Raw genomic sequence first — 18,682 nt, 5'->3', positions numbered from 1 at the left:
GCAAATCCATGCTGCATCGAGCGTTACGACGTATATCCACCTTTGTTTTGACAGATGCCGTTCGTACAGCTTCTGGGCGTTACACTTTCGTTCCTTTTGGTGGGCATCCGTGAGAAGATGGTCGCGAGCTATCACGACTTTTTCCAGCTTGACTTGATGGTGTAACGTCCGGCTCACAGTCCCCAAAGACACGTCAAGACGATTAACCATACATCATTGTGTTGGCGGATTTTCTTACATTGTTATTTTGCGAAGTTTCCTCTGCATGGTGGAGGTGGCCTTGGTGCATTCCCGCTTCCTAGACAACTTCGTTGGTGATCCAAATGGTGGAGCTTCGTTGCCTTTGTACTTTTTAATAACATTTTTAAATTCACTTAAATTGATGTTGCAACCATTCTTCTTGCACTGTTTTCTAATGACAGAAACACCAAAGTGGGCGTCATAAAGAGCCGCAACATAGCCTTCCCAAAACCGGCTTAGTTAGGGCGGCATTTTGGTCACAGAGCGGAAACCCACACACTTGGAAACAAATTTAACACAAAACTCACAAGAATGGCCCTGTTTTATGCGTTATTGTCGTCCGCGCGGAAAAACAACTCCGTTCTTACGAAGCCACTACACAACACTGCAGGACGCCACGAGCCAGGTCGGGTGAGTCCATTCTGCCCGGGAGGGGAAAGGAACGAAATCAGCCAAACGTAGGCTGAACAACCTCTGTATAAAGGGTAGCGAATTATCACTAGCAGAAAATCAGATAGGCGTCCATGAGATAACACAACATTCTTAATATCAGTTAAATTCTTTTAAAGCGATTAAATACGGCCTAAACAAGTTCATCAAGTTTATAGTCTTTCCCAGAGTCTGCAGTGGCTTGTGTATAGCCCGCTCCCTCCAGTTCTTTGTCACCGGAACTGGAATAGTCACTACTACTACTACTACTACTTATATCGAGAGCAGAACCCAACCAACCCCTGCGGGGCTTCTACCCTATTCCTACTACTACTATTAATAGTAGTACTATTACTATTGCTACTACCGCTACTACTACTGCTACTACCGCTACTACTACCACCGCTTCTGCCACTACCATTACTACTACTTATACTAAAGCTTCCTTACCACAAGATTTACAGCTTAAATCGTTATAACATGCGATTCCGATTCATTATGAACTAATATGAATCGTTAGAATCACTATGATTCGTTAAAAATCACTGGGGGGAACAGGCTATACTCAATCCTCTGCAGTTGCCAGTGCCTGCTCACTAACCTATTCCCATGAAGAATCTGATGTAACTCGAACCATCAATTATAACTAATGTCCAGATCAGATGCCAACCTTTGAACTGACTAAAATAGTATCCTAATATAGAGTAAATACATCGCCCTATATATTTTCTTGTTACGTATAAAAATGCATAATAGAATAGTATATTAGTGAAACTCAAGCTAGAAAGCCGTAATTGAATAAGATATAACCGTTTTCATTTGTTTCTTCAAGTAAAAAAGAATATTTTTTTTTATCAAATTTGCATATTAATTGATTACTGATTAATTAACGTAGAAAACTTAACGGCAACATTATTAATATAACATTACATAGTAATGGACACAGACATGATTTGTTTGCTTTAATAGTTTGTTCAATCCAGGACCTATAGTAAGCCACATTGGTATACATTCCAGGAATTTCTGGTTGGGCACATCTCACACCCCAGGACACAATCCCTGCAACGTATGTATCACAAATCAATGGACCTCCAGAATCACCGTGACAAGCGTCATAACCACCTGTCTCATAACCTGCACATATTGTTCCATCTATGGGATCATATAACTTTTTCCCGATCTTTTGAAGATATTTTTTACACATTGTAATGTTCAGTAAAGGCACAGAAACTTTCATCTGTTCTGGTGAAGATTGTGAATAAGCTTCCCAGCTTAACTTTCCCCAGCCAACCACTGTACATGGTTGTTCGTAGCCAAATTCTTGCATAAATTCAGCCGTAGCGAGAACAGCAACGGATATTCCAGGAATTGAAAAACTGTACGAAACTTTCAAAACTGCAATATCATTTTGATGAAGAAAACGATCGAAATCTTTGTGTGGAAATACACTACCAACCTGGCGTGTTTGGAAATTATCTTCAGGAGAGTAAAAATTCGTTGCAGCATATACAACAAATTCGGAAGATGCTATTAAATAACCTCTCGTATCTACAACACAATGAGCTGCTGTTAGAACCCAGTCCAATGATATGATTGATCCACCACAAGATAATTTATTAATGCGAATCGACACTACAAACGGATATTCATTGGGGGTAGACTTTTGTCCTCCAACAATACGCCACTTAATCGTATTGGATTGACAATTCATAACATGGACAATATAGAGGAACAATAAACTGCGAATTATTATCATTCTTTTCTTCTTCTTCTTAACGTCGAGTGAGAATATATAAGGTTCCAGTCGCCTATTACACTGAATTTAGTTAAAATAAAGGTAAATGTAGTATTTATGAGGCCTTCATATATTATGAACGGTGCAGATTTACTGTTTGAATCCATATATTTGTAAATATACAAGACAAATTTGTAATCATATTTTAATAGATCAGCATGTGAGTAATCGAAACATGTTCTATTCTTATCTTCGTCATGCATGTCTACGTATAAATACATTCATGAAAATCTTAGCTGTTAAATACGGATTCGCCCATAAGGAAGCCATTAATAAAGTATACAAGTGAAGTGAAATGAAGTATCTGAACTTAGTTTCCTAACTCATGACACGCAACGATAGAAGTGTCTGAGATTTAAGGGACCCACATGTTTGTGAATTTTACGTTAGTAATGTGTTACGTCATTTTGGAACACAAATGTGCAAGCGGTAAAGACATATTACCCATAATGTCCTTAGTAATGTAGAATTACATAATCCAACACGTAAGTTAAGTGTTTTTATGCCATATACAGTGTTTTGCGCTATCCCCGTTTGTGTATACTCAACGTCACTGATGCGCCTTCTCCCTACGGGCGATCGGTTCCCCCTGCTGCTCTCTTTCTCTGAGTCGGTTAGATAGAATTCGTGTTTTTAGTGGTCATTTAGCACGAGTTGCTTAGTGTCTTGACCAATAGTTCTTATCATGTACGCACACTGAAGCTATCCTAAAATAAATCTTCACATATGAATGCAAGTCCAAACTCAAAAAATGATTAACGTACAGAGAGTCGATTTACTGGAAAAAGAAGTATATATGCAATGAATTCATGTATGGATCCGTATAATAAATCTGCAACTTACGATCCTTTTCAATATCTTTTTATATAGCGGTCTCAGCCTGGCGGTGACAATTTGTTTCTTAGTTTAGCAATGTCTTTTTACACCATTGTGTTCGTGGTCAGTTGTGGCCAGAGTAAATATATATACGAATAATGACACTGCCTTTTTTAATTATGAACAATAAAACTAACCAATGAAAAACCTCGAAACAATTTATCTACCAATCAAAGGATTCGAAACATATTCCCATAGCTATCTCCAAAATGGCTGTTCTCACATTTATAGTAATTTTCTCAAATACGTACACAAAATACCTAACAATTAGGAGACAATGTAGAAATTCAATCAGTGTTGCCACCGCCCTAGCTTTGGAGTTGGCTGAAAAATAGTACCAACTTGAAACAAAATGGGCTGAATTCATTATTTTATACCAGTGTAGTACATGGCTCTATAACACAATACTAAAAGAGGTGAAGTTCTAGCCCCCCTGTCTTCCATGAGTCCAAATGAAGAAAGTGTTCTTTTTTAAAAAATACTTTTTTAAAAACATACAAATAAGGGAACTCCGAACAGTTGAAGAAGTAGTTGAAACTTTTCTCGCACGTAGGAAGCATGGGCGAAGCTATGAGGGGCTTGGGGGAGCATTGCTCCCTGACTTTTTGACAAAAAATGAGTTATTCGTATTAACTCCACTCTCGTTTTGGAACTATTCCACAGGTCTGAAACCGACTAAAAGATCTGCCCCCCGCCCAGAACACAAAAAGTGCTAGCGCAAGGTTTTAGTAATGGAAGTCGCTTTTGGCGTGGGTTCAAACCCGGCCCAAGAATTTTCTTTTAAATTTTTATAACACTTTTCCATTAAAATACGATGAAAATAATACTCAGAAAGGAATTTAATTACTTCTTTTTATTTTTTTAATTTTTTTATTATATTTAATTTATTTATTTATTTATTTATTTATTTTTTTTTTTTTTTTTGCAGATAAGTAGTAGTAGTAGGAACGGGTTTGAAGCCCCGCAGGGCTCGTGTTTTTCCACCTTGACTCCCCGTGATATAAATTTTGTGACTAACTTAAAACGACTGGCTAGGGTTGTGCACAAAAAAAAAAAGTTATTTCCGGGAAAATTACTCTCCCGAGCGGCTTGTTTATTGCGTTCCTTCGAGCTTACTTTGTACGGGTACATAATAGTGGAAGGCATTGAAGATGTCGACGTATAACCTTCCACAAATTACAAAAAAAAAAAAAAAAAAAAAAAAAGATGCTAAAATAGTTTCATGAACTTTCATTTACAAAAGAAAAAAAAATATAAAAGAAATGCAGTGTTTCCAATTTGGGGGAAAAGTCGCTAAATCTAGGGGATTCGCCATCCAGGATAGCGGCAAAAATTAATTTTTCCGATTAGCGACTTTTTTGGTGATTTTGGAATGACGATTTGGCGACTTACTTACAAATCTAGCGACTTTTGTGCTGCAAACAACTTGTCCTAAAATAAGTACTATTAGCTCGAATCAGTTCAGATATACAGTATATGTGTTTTTCCTTTTGCTTATTTGAATCAATGCAGGTGTTAACGAGCTGGTAAAGTACACAACATTTATCTCTATATTCCCACTTTGATTGTTGTTATCTCTTACCTTCTACCGGGGACCAGCTCCGGCTTTTAATGACCTTTAGTTTACAGAGCTTCCGTTTAGAGGCACAAATAATACATTACTGATAGCAAACTGATTATCTGTAGAAGCGTGAGTAGAAGTGAAGTAAGATTTTTTTAGACCTTTAATTTTTTCGTTTTTCTAAACTCATTTTTGATTTCGTTGAAGTAAAATTGATCACAAAGTTAAAAATATTTAAAAGTGAAATTATTGTTAGTTATATATGAATCTTTCATAAACGTTCTTGTAGATAGTACTATAGCTTGAATTGTTCACGTATCTTATATATATCTTATATATATCTTATATATATATATATATATATATATATATATATATATATATATATATATATATATATATATATATATATATATATATATATATATATATATATAATGAAAGAGGCAAAATTCCACGAAAAATATTTTAGTGACTTTTCGCCCAAAATTGGAGTCATTTCATCTCCTATTTAGCGACTTTTTGTAACAACTTGTTGGCAACACTGAAGAAATGTTCACAGTTTTCGGTTGCATTAGTACTTTTGCACACAGCAAACATTGTGTGTGTTTTGAAATCTGATAATATTGATTCACCTATAGCACTGGTTCTCAACCTATTTCCTATCACGACCCCCATTTTCTCACATTCTTTTTTCAGCGACCCCCTAATAAGTTCTCGTTTGTAATAAGGTTTGTGTGATTTTTAATATATCAGTACCGAGATATCACGATATCAATCTATTTCTATAATAGTAGAATCCATTTCTTATTTGTAGTGGATACAGTAACAGTAGTGGGTAGAGCAGATGAGCACGTATATTGTTTTGTTGTTGTGTATTTCTGATACGCAATTAATTCTTCGTAAACAAATATAACAATATAGTATCTGAAGCGGCTTGAGTTGGATTGAATGAAAACGTGAACATGTATTGTTGATTATCATGATCTCGAAAAATTAGAAAAAAAATAGAAGCGCGACTGATGAGCAGAAAACGTCAAAATTTCACAAGGTATGAAATACTTGTTGACGTCAAAGCCACACACCTCAGAAACCAGAAAAAAGTTTGCCTCATCAACTAACCGCTGTCTTGTCCAAGTCAGTTGCTTCTTGTCATAACTTGTGAAATTTCCTGCAAGTTAATTAAAATGTTGAAAATTTCCTACATTTTAAATTTACTTCTTATCTATCTACTATCGATATAAACCCGTCCAGGCGATACCTGCGTCACCTACCGACGAATGCCTGCTAGTTAGTCACACTATCAGCGAGAGTGCTGGCCGTGTGTAGAATGGTGAAGGCGCGCGATCTATCTGAGTTTGACCGAGGGCAGGTTGTAATGGCCTGGAGACTCGGCAGGAGAATTTCGGAAACTTCAGGACTTGTCGGGTGTTCGAGGAGTGCTGTGGTGAGTGTCTTCAACAAGTGGCGAAACCAAGGGGAAACGACGTCCACACGTCGAGGGGGTGGGCGCCCCCACCTCATTACAGATACCGGACGTCATAGGCTGGAGAGGCTGGTAAAACAGGATAGGCAGCGAACTGTGGCAGAACTAACATCATACTTTATTACTGGACAAATTACAAGTGCGTCTGAATACACAGTGCACCAAACACCCCTAACGATGGGCCTCCGAAGCCCATCTCCCATCTATGTACGAATGTTAACACCACATCGGCAACTACGACTGAAATGAACAAATGACCATCATCATTAAACCTTGGCACAGTGGCAGAGCGTTCCATTGTCTGATGAATCCCGATACCTTCTTCATCATGACGATGGGATTGTGCGAATCCGTCGTGCTCCAAGAGAACAGTTCTTTGACACCTGTATTGCGGGACGGAGACAAGCTGGCGGTGGATTAATTATGCTCCGGGGAACCTTCACGTGAGCATCCATGTGTCTAGTGGAACTCGAGCAAGGCACCATGACAGCCAAGGCGTATCACACACTGCTTGCAGACTACGTACACCCCTTCATGACGACCATGTTTCCCAACGGTAGTGGCATTTTTCGAAAAGATAATGCACCATATCACAAGGCCAGGATTGTGAAGGAGTGGTTCGAGAAACACAGGGGCAAGTTCCAAGTGATGTGCTGGCCGCCCAACTCGGTGGATCTGAACCTAATCGAACACAAATGGGATGTGATTGAACATGACTTCAGAGCGCATCGCCCGCCCCTTCTCGGAATTTATGGGAATTAGGTGACCTGTGTGCAAGGGCGCCGATCCTGGGAGGGCCGAGGGGGCCCGGGCACCCCCAAAGCTCATGTGGGCCCCCGCATTGTATTTATGAATATACAATATTTGGCAAATTTGTCTTAAAATCCTCATATATATGCTTTCGGCATCTGAATGTCCCCCCTCCAAATTTACAGAAAAATTGGCGCCCTTGCCTGTGTGTACCAATCAACTCTCTCCAGTGACCTTTCAAGGATCATTGCATCCATGCCAAGAGGCGTCGCCATTGTTATCAGTGCCAAAGTTGGACACACTGACAATGAGATAGGTAGTCATAATATTCTGGCTGATGTGTGGGTATATTTTAAATCGTATATTTTGTCTCGACTCGAATTTCGAGACGTCTTGTCTCGAAACTGTCTAGTCGAGACAGAAACTTTCGAGTCAAGGCATGAGTCGAGACAAAAACATATTTTCGAGTCGAGACACGAGCCGAGACAACATTTTCTCGAGACGAGTCGAGACAGGAGTCGAGACATCATTTTCTCGAGACGAGTCGAGACAGGCTTAAATCTCGACTCGACTCGACTCGTGCGCATCCCTAATAGTGTACAGTGAGTCACATAAATTCTTGAGGTACAAAATCCGTTAGGCAACTTAACTAACGCCAGCTCCAAGATTAATGACGCCTATCAGAGTAACTAGAACAGCAGCACGAAGTTGCCCCCACCTGTTAGAAGAACAAGTCGTAAAGTGTTTATGTGCGGGAGTGAAGTGAAACACTGACTGACGAAATGACAAAAGGAAATCTTTGGATACTTGTACTCACAGTACCCAGCACAGTACCAGAAAAAAATATACGGTCACCAGAGGCGCTGATGAGAAGATAACAGTCGAGGGAGTTAAATAATCTTATAATTAACTCAAATGAGGGATTATATAAACAGGTTAACCTACTTTAAATAAACATACATATATGCGTATCAAATACTATAAGGATAGATTAGGCAGTATATGTAGTAGGTTATTTTTTTAAGTAAACACAAAGCCTTGTGCTGAGTTTTGAAATTATTAACAGCAGTCCTATGTGCAAATCAATTAAAGTATGGATAGATCATTCGAGGGAAGAACCCAGCCCCCAATGAAAATTTTGGGAGTCTAACAGGGCCTGAACTCCTAGGTTCCATTCCCATTGATTGATAGGTAATACAACTTCGAAAGAACTTGTCCGAATTCATTATTCGCTAAATGACTTTTGAAAATGCTAAATATTGGTATGCAATAATTTATTTGTAAATATTAAAAATGCAAAATTCGATAACACACAAACGAGTTGAATACTTATCCGTACCAAACGTATTTCCCCTCAGGATGCAAATATAACAGGGTTTCTGATTTGTATAATATTTGTGAAAATTTACACATTGAGACACAAGGAGAAACGGAAAAAATATATTGTCAATAAACAACAATTTAAAAATGTACGAAATTAACGGATAATATCAAATATAAAACCACTAACAGAATTAACTCTGTAACTCGTTTCTCCATTTTTTTACAGGGTGGCCAGTCTTATATCTAATTTACCTTGTAGAAATCCCAATTCAAGGAAACAAAAAAGGATGCAACTGATGGAATAAATATTTTATGGTTAGAATGTAATAACGTAATTACATAAATTAATAAAAGTAAAAAGTACTTTCAATCACACCAGAAACTGTATCCATTATATAGGCTAATCCTTATAGCCTATATTTTTTACTCTACAGTTTCTATTTATATGTTTAACCTCGTTAAGATAATTTCGTTAAAATATAGTAAAGTTCTTTTTGTCTAAAGCTGGAGATAAACCCCTTTCGAAATTATCTTTGTGGTCAGCTGAATTTACTTTCTTAAGCAAAGTTTATTGACGTAATAAATCTTTATTTCGAATAGCAGGAAACGATTCAGCCTGTAAGTAACGCTAATTCTTAATAGTTCACAGTCATGCTTAGACATCAATAGCCATCACTAACGTGCAGTCAACTTGCATATAAAACTATTGTGACGACTTAATTGCAACTTAAAAACTATATTGTTTCAATTGAATCATTTGAATCTGCGATCATATTAATATTTGGGCATTAATACTCGTATTTGTGGATTTCTACAGCAATATATTGTGAAGATGTAATTACAACTCATATCTGTATTCTCTCAACTTAAGTATTGAAACTGTATAATAATAATGAACTCTATGCTGTGCTATTTATTATTAAGATAAGGGCCGTAGCTATATTTAGATTTGAACACTAATTTTCGTGTAACCGCAAGTTAATGGACAAGCTTAAAAACTTAAATGTAAACAATTGGAACGTACAGTTAAGCAATTTTAACCTATAGCGTACAGTAAGCCGAAGGCTTCGGGAGGGAGGAGCAACTAGTAATAAAAAACATCTTTTAGCCTTCCCCGCTGGTTTAATAGCTAGGAAGGGCCTATGGTGAACGTGGTCCTGGTTCGATTTCCGGAGGGAGAGCATTGAAATTTAAACGCACTTCACTTATTCGGATTCCAGTTTTAATCTGTTGGTTCATGTCTCAAAGGGTCCCGGTACTAAAAAAGAAATATTTCAGTTTAACATACCACGTTATGCCCATTATGCTAAGGGAGATGGATGATTAAGGCAAATGAATGATTTAATAATTGGTGGAATGTGAATGTGGGAGGAAACGAGAGCAGCCCGTAAAAACCCACGGACACGATGTTGTCCACCATAAGCTTACTTGTTCGGAGATCGAACAAAGGAGCCCATGCATCAGATGTAAGCGCTCTGCCACTGAGCCACCCTGCGCCCCTTCAGCTACTATAAAGGAACACTAAAAACCAAAAACCAATAAACAAACAAAATGCTATTAAGAAGTTTCATCAGTGCTACGCGATCTGTCAAAACACTTAAACAATATGAGTTCTAACTTCTCGCTCAGGTACGGTTCAGTAGATTCAACCGCTAAATGAGTAATTCGCTAATGGTGATAATTTTCAAGAATAAATCTTCTTAATCTCTTACCGTTACATTGACATATTTACTTACTATTTAATAATAAATCTTCAGATAAAGCTGTGAAGTTATTTACACTGTAAGAAATTAATAAAACACGAAAAGCTGTTTTAGAAGAAAGTATGTTAGGACTTTATATCAAGGTGCTAATTTCAGTATTCACCTGATTTTTTTAGTTAAAAACGGTCTAAACCAGTATATAATAATAATAATAATAATAATAATAATAATAATAATAATAATAATAATAATAATAATAATAATAATAATAATAATAATAAAAATTGTTTGAGTCGATAATGAATGCCGGATTCGAGAAGTATACTTTCAGTCTAGTGATGAGAGGTAAATTGATTTATAAGTTTATTTTCTGGCTGAAAATTAAAGTATCGAGACAGGAAAAAATGTCAGATAATTTCTTTAAGCAATCTCTTCATATTTTCCGTGGAGTATATTAATTAATCTAGAGCGAAATGTGTAACGTATTTACTCTCGAATGCAATATATTCATTAATAAGTCTTTCAAACGCTTTTTTCCTTCATTTTAAAGATTAAGACGGAATTCCGCTACTCGTTAACTGCTGTGTAAGCATGTGTCAGGTGTCTTGATTTACAGCATCTCCTCCCTCAAATGATGGAAAGGGTACGGTACATTTCTTTTGATTTCCACACAAATATGGCATTTACCATATACCTGGCAACTATGAAAAAATTTGCCTCTTTAGACATTCATTAACTATCATGACAGTTTTTCGAAAGCAACAACTATACCCTCTGTTCCCCATTTCCACATCTCTAACTTGTTTTCTTCTCTGATGCCGATCGTGGTTCAGTCGTCAAGGCGCTCGCCCAGTAATCTGAAGGTACTCGGATCGGATCTATGATTTTTTTTACTGTAGAATTTTTTGTGGCGATTGATCAGCGGTGACTCACGTTTTTTTATCTTCAAATATTTGAATTCTCGGATGTTTTAATACTTGAACTATCAAATCTTCAGGAATAATAATAATAGTAATACTAAATTAATAATAATAATTATCTCGTAGAGGATTAAAGTTTAGGAGCTTATTATTGCTCAGGTCATACCATTACAAGCAGAGACGTGACATTTGGCAAGAATATTGTGGTTTTGATCAATGTTTACAAAGAGAAGAGGAATTTCTCATCTCGTTTCTAAAACAAAACAAACAAAATCGAGACGGGAATTAACATTTTACAATCGTGACGGGACAAGGCTGCCTCAAATAATCGTCTCGCTTTAGAGATGAGAATCGAGACGTGGCGAAAAGTATCGTAAACATTTCTCGTCTTATTTCGATTCTCAAAATGGTGTATGTCCGTTCTTTAAGTAACAATTGCTTTGTAGATTGAATCTTATACACTATTTTGTTATTTTGTATTTCGGAGCTCATTAAATTTATTATGGCCTGTGTATGTATTTTTGTAGCAAAGCTTTTATAATTAGTTATGCACATCCTTACTTTATAAAAAGCCTTGCTGTTCAATGGTATTCAGTTATTTTCTTTAACTCTTTCAAATTTTGGGTTTTTAAAGGTAATTTTTAGGCTTTTAGTCAAGCAGGTACAGTACCAACACTACTGACGCTAGGATGATCGTTCGTACCTCGTGTTTTTGTAATGAAGCAGAGTTTCCAACTGCATCAGTTAAATGTCCCTATTATGTGCCAAATGCGAGAAATTCCCGCTCAAATTGGGAAAAAGGGATTTTTTGAAAAATCCTATTTTATCGCGAATTTCTCCGCTCATGTATATGACACGCACATGCGAATGATACCAAAAAACCTTACTTCACTAAAAAATAATGAGGAACGAAGAATGTACGGGGAAAATAGTCTTGACGCTATGGCCGATGTACCAATTTTCCCTCGATAATACATTTTCAGTCAATTTTCTATGCAATCTGCTTCAGCATAAAGACTAATCATTGTAGGAACACGAGTCGTACCTCGTCTTGTTCGGCATGAATCGGAGTACCGAACGGTATAACTTGCATATCCGTATCGTGCACGTGAGGGAAGAAAATTTCCCCAAAAGGGAAATTTTGGAAAAAATCCTTTTTCCAATTTTGGGCCCCTCTGTGCGCCCCGGGTTGTAACACTCAGCGTCAAAAATATTTCGAAATATACTACATAGTGTATGTAATAACTGTACGAAATACTAATCTCATATCTTGAAAACTAAGGGCGAGAAAAATATTGACCCATGTCTCAACAATACGCATGTTTCCCTATAGGTTGAAAAACACCGAATTCTAGATAAAAATTTCCTGACACATTCCTAATTGTCGCAGGAACACGAACCATACCTTGTTTTCTTTGGCATAAAACATTGTTGTTGTTACAGAATCTAAAAAGAAAATTAATAAGATGTATTAAAATTGAGAAATGCTCTTGAACAGTATGGAATGAAAATAAATGTACGAAAGACAAAATCCATGGTAATTGAAACGAAGCGAACGGTGTCAAATATAGAAGTAGGAGCGGGAAAAATCAGCAGGTGACTAGTTTTTGATATCTGTTTAGTATTATTAGTGATGATATGACATGCGAACGTGAAATAAATGCAAGGATAGAATGGCGAAAGACACCTTTAGGATAAAGAAAATACTATTTTGTGGGATCTTGAATAGAGTTGAAAAAGACTCATAAAATGCATCGTGTACTGCATTTATAGGACAGAAATATGGACATTACGCAAAAATTATGAGAAACAATTGAAGGCGTTTGAAATATGGGTGTGGAGGAGAATGGAGAGAAATAGTTGGGTCGAGAGGAAAACGAATGAGAGGGTGTTAGAAATGGTAGGAGAAAAATATGATTAAGAGAAGGAAGAGAAACTGGTTAGGATATTGATTAAGAAGAAACAGTATGATGAGGGATGTGCTAGAGGAAATAGGAAATAGAGGGAAGGGCGAATTAGACTATATCGAAACAGAATTAGGCTCTTGGAAATATCAAAACAGGAAAATCGTATGTGAAGATGGAGAGGTTAACAGAAGATCGTGGAGTATAGCAGTTTCTCAGCTGCGGCAAGTGACCCGCTGATAATGGCGGAATACTTCTGATATACTGATGCTGATGATGCACAGTAGAAACAGAAAGATCCACTTTACTGTTATATCTAACACGATTCACAATGCAAAAGCCTACAGGGTGTCAAAATGCCACGCTCTAAAGGCTGTAGAGAACTATTAGTTAATATGCGAGGGGAAATCATAGGTCGAGTAACATTCACTGCCATTCAGATTGCTAGGGATATGGGCTGTGACGAGAAAACAGTGGAGAAATTGATTTAGCGGTATGAAGAAGGTGGAGAATATTTCACATCTCGGCCAAGAAGTGGGAGACCAATAATAATAATAATAATAATAATAATAATAATAATAATAATAATAATAATAATAATAATAATAATAATAATAATAATAATAATAATAATAATAATATATATAATAATATCAGGAATTAATATTTATTTCCAACAAGACTTTTGCGTGCTCCCCTAGTGCAGTATTATTTTTTAAAGGTCACAAAATTGTCAAGCAAAATTTTAAAGAGTTATTATAAGTGGTGCTTTATTTTTTTTTGTTTCCCAATTCTTTTCTGCCAGTAGCTTTCGCCCCCTTACTCGCTCTTCATGCCTACCCAGGAGGAAGCTGCGCATCTCCAGGTTGGGAACCACTGCTTTCCATTAAGGCATTCTGACAGCCTGTTAGAAATTTGCATTCTGACTAATATAAGTAAACTGCATTCTTTTGTTTCTACAGCGCATACAGTGAATTTCCATGGAAGATCATTAATAATTTTGATTATTTAAATAATATTTATGGACCAATATGTAATATAACATATATAAATAACATATAAAATTCCTCAAAGTAAAAAATACGGTAAACAATAAAAAATCAATAGACATTACAACTGGGCGACATAGGTATAAACTTCAGACACTACACAATACATTTCATTCGCTCTCCCCATTGGTTTAGTGGCTAGCACGTGCGGCTTTGAATGTATGGGGTCCCGGGTTCGATTCCCGGTGGGGAAAGTTTGCAATTTTAACTGTCCTAGATGTTTTTGTGTTCATGTTCCTGTCGTTCAAGTTACTAGAAATGACTAAAACGTGTATAACCGAGTAGAAAATAGAGACAAGTTACTCAGATACGTTCGGGGAATAAGTTACCTTAAAGAAAATAAAAGTGTGTTTAAGGCGTTTGTCTGTAAATTGTAAAAAAAAAAAAAAAAAAAAAAAACCTCTTGAAGGTTAATTCCAGTCCCACCAAAGTAATATTTTTTGCCTGTTCTCGAAGTTTCTCTCTGTATTTCTAGCGGATTCGATTGAATAGAATTTCGAATAGAGACCACGTTGAATTCCATTATTGACTAAGCCTGAAATTCCGATAAAGATATGGATATGATTTTATTATTATTATTATTATTATTATTATTATTATTATTATTATTATTATTATTATCATTATTATTAGTGAAAGTACTCAGTATTAAATCAGGCGATGCAGTATTTACCTAAACTAAATGATAATTAATTTGATATTATTATTATTATTATTATTATTATTATTATTATTATTATTATTATTATTATTATTAGTGAAAGTACTCAGTATTAAATCAGGCGACGCAGTATTTACCTAAACTAAATGATAATTAATTTGATATTCACTAGTCCACTATACATTTGCGAGATTTTGCTTTGGGAAATGAAGTGTATACAACACTGAACAGTAAAAATATTACAACAAAAATATATTATAAATATATTGATTAAGTAATTGGAGTTAAACATGATTTCCAGTAAGAACTATATAGAGAGAAGATTTACTTTAAAGTGCGATGCAAACGAATAGTCGAGTTTTAAACTGACTAGAAATCGATAACTTACAAAATAATATTTACTTTATTAGTTCTATAAATCTTTATGATTATCGTATTATAATTTTCCTTAAAATTATGATTTTGCCATTGCAAAACGTAGAAAAAGAAACAAATGTAATATTCTATTTGTTAAAAAAAAATTCAAACAGTGATGATTTCAGGGGATGATCTTAGGGAGAATTTTAGACCCTGTCGATATAAATATCCCAATTCTTACCCATATCTTCGATTATGCTCAAAGTGGACTAATATTGTTTCATCAGTTTTCCCTCCTTGACCATCGCTAGGGAGAATCTTCTGAAATCATCAATGCTTATAATTAGTTTTTCATTACAAATCAAAGGATAATAATGAAATATTGCACATATTAATATTTTGTTCTCAGTTATGGATTTTACATTTGCAATTCATATAATGTCCCCTTCTAATCGAATTTGAGAGAAAAGTAGTTGCCAAAGATTTATTCAAAGAAATGTTCTCACTGATCTGATTAAAATAGGAACACACTTAAAAAAAAAGAAAAAAAAACGAATACTTCCTACAGGATTTGAACACATAAACTTCTGATTGATAGAATATTGACGAAAACCATTCGACCAGTTCTTATGTCTTCACTGAGTTTCTGTTGACTTTTGTGTAAAGTGGATTTCCTGCTCCATACGTTTTTGTTTATGTCGATATGACTATACGTTTGTGGTGAATATTTGGACGTTACAGGTCTTGCAAAGCATAAAAGTCTTTCTCGTATAAATTACGCTCGATTTTAAGTCCTAATAACTTTTATACAACAGTTTCAATCTTAAAATGATTAGGGTTGGAGTGTTCGTAAATGTTTTCATAGTTAGGTGATGCAAACCCGCTTAACGTGTGGATTTACTTATGTTAAATTTGAACGTTTTAAAGCAAATAACTGTACTAAAAATAACTGAATATCACTGAAGAGTAAGGCATATAATAAACTAATGTTTAGGAAATGCAGAAGTAATTATAAAAGCTTTGGTACAAAAATACGTACACATACCATAATAAATTTAATGAGCCCCGAGATACAAAGTAACAAAACAGCGTATAGGATTCAATCTACAAAGCAATTGTTACTTAAAGAATAGACATACACAATTTCCAGAATCGAGATATAACGAGAAATATTTTTCGTCTCGTCTCGGTTCTCATCTCCAAAGCGAGACGATAATTTGAGTCAGCCTTGCCCCGTCCCGAATGTAAATTCTTGTTTCGATTTTGTTTGTTTTGTTTTAGAAACGAGAGGAGAAATTCTTCTTATTTTGGGAAACACTGATCAAAACCGAAACATTTTTGCCAAATGTCATGTTTCTGCTTGTAATGGTATGACTTGAGCAATAATAAACTATTTATACTAAATTTTAATCTTCTAGGAGATAATTATTGTTTTTAGTTTAGTATTATTACTATTATTATTCCTGAAGATTTGATAGTTCAAGTATTGGAACATCAGAGTATTCAAATATTTGACGATAATAATACTTGTGTCATCGCCGATCAATCGCCACCAAAAATTCTACATGAAACAAACATACTGTCCCTTCTTAGATCCGATCCGAGTACCTTCAGATTACTGGACGGCCACCTTCAGCACTCAACCACGATTACTATAGTCGGCATCAGAGAAGAAAACAAGTTAGGGGTGTGGAAATGGGGAACACAGGGTGTAGTTGTTGCTTTCGAAAAACTGTCAGGATAGTTTATGTGTGTCTAAAGAGACAAATTTTTCCAGAGTTGCCGTGTATATGGTGAATGCCTTGTTTGTGTGGAAATCAAAAGAAAGATACTGTACACTTTCCATCATTTGGGGGAGGAGATGCTGTAAATCAAGCTTCAGTGACACCTCACACTGCCTACACAGCCGTTAACGAGCAGAGAAATTCCGTCTTAATCTTTAAAATGAAAGAAAACAGGCGCTTGAACAACTTATTAATGAATATATTGCATTCGAGAGTAAATACGTTACACATTTCACTCTAGATTAATTAATATACTCCACAGAAAATATGAAGAGATTGCTTAAAGAAATTATTTGACATTTTTTTCCAGTCTCGATACTTTAATATCTAGCCAGAAAATAAAATTATAAATCAAATACATTTACCTTGCATCACCATACTGAAAGTATACTTCTCGTATCCAGCATTCATTATGTTTCATTTCAGCGCTCGGAGCGAAGTAAAATTCAGCGTCCCTTATACTCACCTTGCCAAGCGTATTTTTCTTTCATATAAAAGGAGTAACTTTTATTGTTACGCTACTCTGAATTTTTATCAAGCTGCTTGGACAGATCATTGCTACAATCAAAAGTGATCATTTTGTATACTTTTACAAATAAGAGATGTTTACAAGCGGCATATTTTAGAGTTTCTGTTAAATTTGACAAAACTACGGTTGGTTGTATACAAATCTACTTGGACAACAGTTGTGAATTTCTCTATATTGATCGATGGAGATAAAGAATATGTTTAATGCTTATATTTAAAATACAAAATATAGATTGGCTACTACATGTTCTAATTATAGAAATTTCTTCATTTGTTAATTAGTGAAAGTTCTGAATTCTCGCGATACAAGTAGTTGATGGAGAAATGATCCCAACAAATTCATTCAAATTGGAAGCATTTTATATGTCAATGGAATAAAAAATAAATAAATAAAAGAAACACTGGTAGTGATCAGTCTTTGAAAAAGACAAAATTCATTGTGTTAAGTTCTGATCCCTTAGGCCCCTCTTCTACAACTGCTTGAATTTTGAAAATTTTATTACTCCTCTAGTTTACCTTCAGTTTTAATATTCCCGCGCAAACAACAGTTTGTGTGTGTCTTTTCACCCTTCTCATTTTCATATCTTCATTCTCACCGTCGAGATTAATCCGATTGCATAGAAAAGCGGGATCATCTAAGCAAACTCATCAGCGTCAAAACGCCGAACACGTATTTCAGACTTTGACCGTTTATGATTTTGGAAACGCTCCTGCGTAGACAGTAAAGCAGTACTCGGCACCTTGTATATCGCATCCTTATGAACAAATAATATATAATACTTTTTTAAAAAGTAAGAGTAATAATTTGTTGTGACTCTCATTGAAACGTTTCGGTTGAGAGCGGTTGTTTTAACATCTACTTATTTACAAACTGACAATATTGATTTAAAATGGCGCCAATACTTCTTCGGGGCGACGAGTTGTTTACTCAGTTCCAATACTTTTCCTTTCTTCTTGCTCGTTCGACGCCCTCTTGCTGTCAACGTCCGGGGCGACCGCGCCCCTCGTCCCCTAGCTACGCCTCTGATGATACTACTTTTACATAGTATTGTACCAAAGGATGTTATAAATAGAGGATCTGCCCATATGTATCTTCATCCTATTAAATCGATGAAACCAAAAAACAACCGAGCATCGGCATGTCTGATTGGCTACTCTCGTTTCTGCTATCGCCTGATTGGCTACTTTCGTTTCCGCCATGATTGTTGGCTCAAAACATTGCACTCCTATTGGGCGAAATGGGCAGAGTAGGGGTGGCGAAACTGTGACGTATGGCTACAAGATTTTGTTGTTAAGGGCAGATCCTCTATTTTATA

General features: G+C 35.7%; 1 protein-coding gene across 1 annotated transcript; it reads right to left on the bottom strand.

Annotated features, from left to right (window-relative positions):
* Nucleotides 1-1,537: 1,537 nt before the first annotated feature.
* LOC145684873 (trypsin-like) lies at nucleotides 1,538-2,403 on the bottom strand. Its single transcript, XM_081757230.1, has one exon. The coding sequence runs from the start codon at nucleotides 2,378-2,380 to the stop codon at nucleotides 1,556-1,558; it is 825 nt and encodes a 274-aa protein (XP_081613356.1). The 5' UTR covers nucleotides 2,381-2,403; the 3' UTR covers nucleotides 1,538-1,555.
* Between the last annotated feature and the right edge of the window lie 16,279 nt (nucleotides 2,404-18,682).

This window comes from Thermobia domestica, chromosome 5 (assembly GCF_964235325.1).
Source record: "Thermobia domestica chromosome 5, izTheDome1.hap1.1, whole genome shotgun sequence".
Taxonomy (NCBI): domain Eukaryota; kingdom Metazoa; phylum Arthropoda; class Insecta; order Zygentoma; family Lepismatidae; genus Thermobia; species Thermobia domestica.
This window is presented reverse-complemented; position numbering and strand designations above follow the sequence as displayed.